At 43.0% G+C, this 7,513-nt stretch overlaps 1 protein-coding gene across 5 annotated transcripts in view; it reads right to left on the reverse strand.

Moving 5' to 3' along the window:
* Positions 1-2,026: 2,026 nt before the first annotated feature.
* FRMD5 (FERM domain containing 5) overlaps positions 2,027-7,513 on the reverse strand; it is a 337,264-nt gene continuing 331,777 nt past the window's right edge. For 2 of the 5 annotated variants that reach the window (XM_023514298.1, XM_023514296.1), the window contains 3 exons: positions 5,361-5,704; positions 4,425-4,476; positions 2,027-4,078 (listed from right to left, as the gene is read on the reverse strand). In XM_023514298.1, coding sequence (XP_023370066.1) covers positions 4,065-4,078; positions 4,425-4,476; positions 5,361-5,704 — 410 coding nt within the window. In that variant the 3' untranslated portion in view covers positions 2,027-4,064. Of the gene's footprint in view, positions 4,079-4,401; positions 4,477-4,772; positions 5,705-7,513 lie in introns of those variants that run through there. The other 3 variants (XM_023514295.1, XM_023514297.1, XM_003791780.2) reach the window with 3 other exon arrangements.

Consider the following 7,513-nt stretch of genomic DNA (forward strand, 5'->3'; position numbering starts at 1 on the left):
CAAGCCTATTTATTTATTTATTAAGACAAGAGTCTCACTGTGTTGCCCTTGGTAGAGTGCTGTGGCATCACAGCTCACAGCAACGTCACACTCTTGGGCTCAAGTGATTCTCTTGCCTCAGCCTCCCAACTAGCTGGGACTATAGGCACCCACCACAACGCCCAGCTATTTTTGTTGTTGTTGTTGTTGTTGTTGTTGCAGTTCTCATTGTTGTTTGGCTGGCTTGGGCCATGTTCGAACCTGCCACCTTTGGTGTATATGGCTGACACTGTAACCACTGTGCTACGGGCACCAAGCTGCCTAGCCTTTTATTATGTGACTTTGAGGAAGGAGCAGACAATTCTCATTTTGTGTGGATGGAGACTTGGTTGGACTAGGCCTAACTACAAATGAAATCAGTAGAATCTGAGTTGCTTAAGTCCTAGTTGAATTTTCTGGCCTTTCAGTTTCCTCTTTATAGAGAAGATTTTACAAAGGGAGTTCTCTAGGAAAGCAGGGAGCTGTGGATATCTCTCAGCCAGCATATAATACATGGAGTGGCGATAGGGTGGGGAAAGACACCCATGCCTTCTGTGTCAAACTGAGAGGAAGAAATACATGCCTCTTAACTTCATATTCCAAAAACTTAGATGTCCTATTTGTTAGACTATCCCTGCCTTTGTTTTTTTAAGATAGGATCTTGCTGTGTTACTCAGGCTGCTCTTGAATTCCTAGGCTCAGGCAATCCTCTCACCTCATCCTCTGGAGTAGCTGGAATTTTAGGTGTGTCCCACTGTGCCTGGTAAGGCTGTCCCTTCTCACTTCGTACTTTACACCCATGGCTGTGCCTTCCCACCCCTCTCCTGCCCATCCCTGCTTTATAGTACCTTGTTGATGGCTGGAAATGAGTTTTAGTTCCAAGATACTATAAACCATATTCTGGCTTATTTGGCTATAATACATTTTATTGTCTATTTTACCAAAGTGGAGGCTGTGCAAGAAGAAATGTATTAAAAGTGTGCTTTGCCTGTTTTACTCCACTGCATGAGCAGTCTGTATGGGCCTGTAGAGGAAAGTGTTCGTGAGCAAAAACTAAAAGTGTGTTCAGGTGCAGAGAGGCTCTGTTGTGCTGGAGGAACCCAAAGCAGAGGGAGCAGGGCTAGAGTCCCACCAGGGTGTGCCTGTCGGCATTTCTTGTGTAGGTATTAGCTAAAGGGAAGTGGCTGTGACTTTGTAGGGCCATGGGAAACTCTCTAAGTCTAGTGGTTCTTATGCTTTTTACTCTTCAGATCACCTCAAGCAAAGACTTTTGTCATAAAAACAAACTTCAGTGGGGACGCAGCACTGGGTTATTATTTTATAGGTAAGAACCTCTGAGAAATTGGAGGTTGAAGGATATAACCTGATTGGTATTTAGGAATATGATCTGGTAGCAGAATTGAGAACAGGAAGATGAGGTAAACAGCTTGCACAGTGAGTGTAAGGTGGCCAGGCCTCTGTTGTCACCTCTTATCCTCATGGAATTTAGCAGATCATTACCAATTCCATAGCCACAAAGGGGTGGTTACATAATCAGATGAGATAACGATCCAGGGATATACATATTTTGTAAATTGTAAATACGTGGTTTATTACTGTGGTGGTGATATTCTGTTTTCTTCATAGGAAATGTTTTCAGTTCTCCCACTTATGCTTTAGTAAGAACGCTGGACTAGAAGCTGGACCATCTAAGTTATATAATTTGGGCTCTGACAGTATAATTTTGGGCAAAATTACTTAAACTTGGTTTTTGTCATTAGAAAACTGAGATCCAATTCATTTCTAAATTATTTCACATTTATAGTTTCTCAGGTTCTATTATGGTAGTATTTATTTGGGGGGGACAGGCAAAGATAGATAATAGATAGACATAAGCAAAATGATCATTGTATGTGATTCCAGTCATGAACAGTAGCTATGTAAATCCCACTAGTATCCTTTTATCTGTGTATTGGTAACTTTAAAAGTGAGACAGGCTATAAGTGAAAAAAGAAAGAGCCCACTCTTACATGATATTTAAATATTTATTTAAGTTTAAAAATAATCTTCATGGCACCAATGATTTTATGCTAACTACATACTGCATATGTAGAAAAAAGTACATTGCTTTGAAGGAAAATGTAACGAGTATTTGGCACACGAAAGGTTAACAACTATTAATATATATTTTAAATGAAACTAAGAAATTCACATTTGCAGGTAGTTTACCCTCTACTGCTTAAAGAGGCAGTACAACTTATTCTTTAGTAAAGATTTTATTTCCTCTGATAGATGAAGCTATGGAAACCATTGCTTTTTCTACAATGAAATTAAAACTAATTTTGAGAGAAAATGAGAGACATAGTAGAACACAGTAAAGCAAGTTAAAAACTTGAGCAATTTTTAATGATGGAGAGATACTAAAAAAGACCAGTTACCAACAAAGGAGGTTTGTTATTCAGGCAAATTGAAGGAAACTTTCCTATTTTCTGGGATGAGCCCTGGAAAAAAAATAATCTGAAAGTTTCTGTTCAGAGAGCAAAATTCACCTATTGGAAATGGTATGGACTACTGTACTGTTAAACTCTAGACACAGGTAACATACCAGAAATGGAGTACTGCATCTGTCTCTAAAGTGAATATGAAAGATCGGAGTCAAGGCTATCACTCACTGCATAGAAACACCATTATTCTACAGACTGAGGTAGGAGCACTACACTAAAAGGTAATCTGCTATGTTGCATAAGACAGTAAATATCCAGGTTAATACCAGCCCCCTGTCCCCTGACAGCCTTTTCTTCTCTGGGTCTACTTTTCATTTTAGTCCTGTGCTAAATAAAGCCTTTGCTATGTAGATGACAAGTGGCAGTGGCTAGTTGGTTTCAAGTGATCCCTAATCTCTACTAGGATCTCCTGCAGTCTTGTCTTGTCACTTGGTAAATAGATGTTTGCAATTCTGCCCAAAACTGTTGCTGGTATGGAAATGGTCAGAGAGGCCCTGCCCTCTTCCATTCTTAGAGAGCAGGCGTGTTTCAGCATTTATTCCAGTACTTGATCTTGTTCATCTTGGCATCAGACATCTCTTTGCTGGTTGGTTGTTCGAGCACCCTTTAAACAAGCAACCCCAGCACCTCCTTTGGGAAATGGTCCCACATCTTTGACACATGTTAGGATGGGGGCACACCTGACTCTCTTCTGGTAACATACTGGTTGGTAAGGATTATCTAGATCAGGGTTGGCATATTAATGGCCTGTGGGCCAAATTCAACTGTTTCTTTTTACAATGTATTATTGGAACACAGCCATGGTGCTTCGTTTATGTATTATCTGGCTGTTTTTGTGCTACAATGGCAGAGTTGCACAGTTGTGACTGAGTATGGCCCACAAAACCAAACTATTTAGTGTCTGGCACTTTATAGAAGTTTGCTGACCTCTGGTCTAGATGAAAGGGTGTCTTTCTTTAAAATTTGCAACCCCTCCCTCTCACAACAAACACCCAATAACTGTTTTATTCCAAATGTGGACATGGTTCTACCATTTCAAGGGACAAAACAGGGGAGAGCAAATCTACAAATAACTTAATTCTGTTATGCATTTGGGTTGTCCAACAACTGCTTCACTATTGTGTAAGTTCCAGGAATATGTCCATTGATCATCCTTAAATAAGCCTTCAGGTCCCAGATGACTTAGCAATCTCTCCCTGAGATGAAAACAAGATCTTGCGAGTGATTGGTTTTTAAAATCGAAGAACTCAGGCCCAGGCCCACACTTACCCTTCATGTGCCTGTGCTGCTGCTGCCTCCAGGGCTTCCCTCAGCGAGGATGGAGGGTGCTTTTTTAGAACTTATTTTCCTGATGCAGGGGATGACCTTAGGGGGCAGCATTTCTACATCTAAGTGTTGGTCTCTGCCACATTCACCTTCTGTCTTTTGTAGGCATCTCTTAGAAATTCTATTTAAAGAAATTCTTTTCCTGGTCCCTTCTAAGGCTGCTTGTTGATCTTGGAATTCTATTTTCTGAAGCTTTTCATTCTCAGGATCAGTTTCTTTCTTGCATCGTTTAGTTCATCAGGTTCTATTTTCTTAATCCATAAAGTAAAAATAAAATATGAATTGATAAGAAAATAACATTTTGTTGTTAAAATATAAATTGAAATAGTCTTTTGGCGGGGGGGAAGGTTGTGTACAAAATAAGCACTGCTCTCTGAATCTCAACAGTCTCTCAGGTAACTTAGCTCTGGTTTCTGTTAACTATACTTTGTCCAACATTTCTGACAGTACTATTTCTGGCACCACTGAATTCATTTAACTTCCCTAGAACACTATAAAAGTCTTGAGGTTCTTCAGAAAAAAATCACAGAAGTCTAAGTTCACTATACAAAACTATGGTGATGCCCACTAGGCTCTAGTCTAAGGGGACAGACTTACCCCACCCCTGCTGCTGCTGCTGCTGTAGCGGTGATCCCTTCAGATGCCCACTCTGCTCAGATTTGAAAAAACAAAAGGAAAAGAAAATCCAACTCAGACCATCATAAGAAATAACTTTCCATTTAATCATTCTACATGGGTTTAAAAGTTCTACTTGTTTAAAAGTTCTGTCTGGCAAGAAAACCTAAACAGTTCCCACTGTCCAGACCCTTGGCCTGCCCCACCGAGGCTGCAGTGATGGTTCTACTGGAATCCAGTAGCACCAGTAGGAAGCAGATACAGAAGACAGCAGCGCTCTAGTCTTCAACCAGTGTCCCACCTGCTAGGTGACACTACTGTGATAATCAGTAATAGTAAAATAAATTATTTTTATTTGATACTTTCAAAATAATACACATCTATGAAAAATCAAAATTCAAAACCAAAAATTATCCTGCAGATTGGAAGGATGAGAAACAGAGTTGCTGAGCCTTTCTTGAAAGAACCTCTGAAGAAAATGGTTTTCCCAGTTTGTTTAGACAGGGCATGAGCCTATCCCTTTCTTCTTCTGGGAAACAACCCTCCTAGGCTGCAGTGGACTTTTTGTCATGAGAGGAGGACTTGGTATATGTGCCGATGGTTCCGCAATGGGTCCCATTGCTGGGAATGGGTAGCCGGGCTCCTTGGTCCACCTGGCTAGTTACTGGGAGGAGTCATGCCTTCTCAGGTGTCAATGAGCAGGCTCACCACTGAGCGGATTTTGCAGGCAAACCATCGCCTGAGGGGACAAAAGTATTGATAGTGGAACTGTTCAAACTCGGGAGTCTGGCGGATATCACGGAAAAAGGCAATGTCAAGATCAGATTCAGTAAGGATGATCAGGAGGAGGAGCAAAACAAAGAGGAGTCCCATGGTCACAAGGAGCAAACGGAGGACACTTAAAACAAACTTATTCACCTGTTCCTCCTCTGGCCTGCCGTGCCCCTGACACAGGGCCCTCAGCTCTCCCCCAAGGGCCTCCACCTCTGCAGCATTTGGGGTGCTGGCATCAGACTCTTTCTCTTCCTCAATGCTGCAGGTGGCTCCGTTGATCTGCCGGGAAAGCAGCATCAGCTCCAGGCTGTGCTCGGCCACAGGGGTGGGCAGCACACTGTCTGCAGGGCTGTAGGCTTCATCTGCAATCACGGCTACTCGCTCATTGCTGTCTGCCCGGCTGCTTCTCACATGAGGCAGGAAGGTGTCCCCATGGGAAGAGGAACGCACTGGGGTGGAATGGGCACTATCTCGTAGGGACTCTAGGCCTGGAAAGGCAAAAGGGACATGAGTAGGTTTTTCATTTCCCAGCATACCCCCTGCTGTCCAGTAACATGCGTTCCATTTTGTTTGGTGCCCCTCTACACACCTGTGTGACCAGCTGTGGCTGCTGCACTCTTTTCTTTTTGTTTTCTAGAGCTAAGATCTTGTTCTGTTGCCTAGGCAGGAGTGCACTATGCAGAGATAGCTCACTGCAAACTCAAACTCCTGTGCTCAAGCAATCCAGGTATGTGCCACCATGCCCAGCTAATTCTCTTTTTGTAGAATCAGGGTCCCTCTATGTTGTCCAGGCTGGTTTTGAACTCCTGTCCTCAAGTGATCCTGTCGCCTCAACCTTCCAAAGTGCTGTGATTATAGATGTGAGCCAGGCCCTGTACTTATTTTGATACATCAAGAATAGGACAAGTGGCTCAGCACCTGAAACTCAGTGGTTAGGGTACTGGCCACCAAGGCTGGCAGGTTTGAACCTGGCCTGCTAAACAACAGTGACAACTGCCACAAAAAAATAGCTGGGTGCTGTGGGTACCTATAGTCCCAGCTACTTGAGAGGCTGAGGCAAGAGAATTGCTTAAGCCCAAGAGTTTGAGGTTGTTGTGAGCTGGGACACCATAGCACTCTATTGAGGGTGATGTAGTGAGACTCTGTCTCAAAAAAAAAAAAAAGACTAGGACAAGAGAAACAGCAAAAGCCAGAGTGGCCACTTTGGAAGGTTTTTTTTTTTGCTTATGGTTTTGGCCTAATTTATTAAAAATTCTACCTTTCTTGCATTGGTGTTCTGGACCTGGTTTTAGGGCTAATTTGAAAGAGAATCTGAATCATAGACTGTCCTTGATGTAGAGGGAGGACCATGGTTCAGGTCTTAAGTCTGCCTCTGGGTGGAGGGCCTTGAGAGGCAGGAATTGGGAGGAGACTATCACATACTACTACTGTGAAATACCAAGTGTCCTAACACGTAGCACTTGGTGTCCTCTGGATTTCTGCAGTTGCTATCAGTCTCTTCAGCTATTCTAGCTGTCCTGACCTTGTGGGATGATAGAAACTCTCTTGTAATTCCTAAGAGCTTTCTGAAGGAACAGAGGAATAGTCCCTGGCCAGGTCCCTCTCTTTTTGCCTGAGAAGGAGCTGGCTAGAACAGGTGGAAAGCTCCCATATTTTCAGACACTCTCGAGCCCAAAGTAGTCTCTGAGAAGATTTGGTTGGGTCAGGGAAGAAATTGTCAGGAGAAAAAGGGTATTCTGTCCCTATCTCTTTTCTTTCTCAGATGGAACTTTTTCTTTCCAAGGCTCTCACAGGGCTCAAGCTCTGGCAGGGAAAAACAGGAGCTGGTCACACCCTCAACCAAACAGCAGCCATCAAGACCAGAGTGTGGCCCACATCACTCCCAAGGAAGTAGCTTCTTGTTTCAGGTTAAATGTCTACGTTTTCCACTGCTGGCCATCTTGGTGGTACCAGTGTGGCTCTTCCTTCGTGACCTATGACAAGAAAAGCCAGTCCCTCCTGTGGCTCTGAAAGTTACTGTGATGGTCTCAGACTATTCTAAGTCTGGATTTTTGAGTGTAGCCTTATGACTGAATCCAAATTTTACAGAACAAGTCCTTTAATAAAGGGATTGATTCTCTGAAGTTTGGATTCAGTAGAGGGGTCACACTTAGGGATCTGGAGGGCCACTTTTGGCCTCAAGGCTATCGGTTTCCTGCCCCTACAAGAGCTAACTCCAGAAGCCTAAGGATCTCTTCTAAAAATATGACAGTAACCTTTCAGAACTAGGGTGTTGCTTCTTCTTGGCTCCCTTCTGG

Source organism: Otolemur garnettii, unplaced genomic scaffold (genome assembly GCF_000181295.1).
Source record: "Otolemur garnettii isolate 467f Iridium unplaced genomic scaffold, OtoGar3 scaffold00050, whole genome shotgun sequence".
Taxonomy (NCBI): domain Eukaryota; kingdom Metazoa; phylum Chordata; class Mammalia; order Primates; family Galagidae; genus Otolemur; species Otolemur garnettii.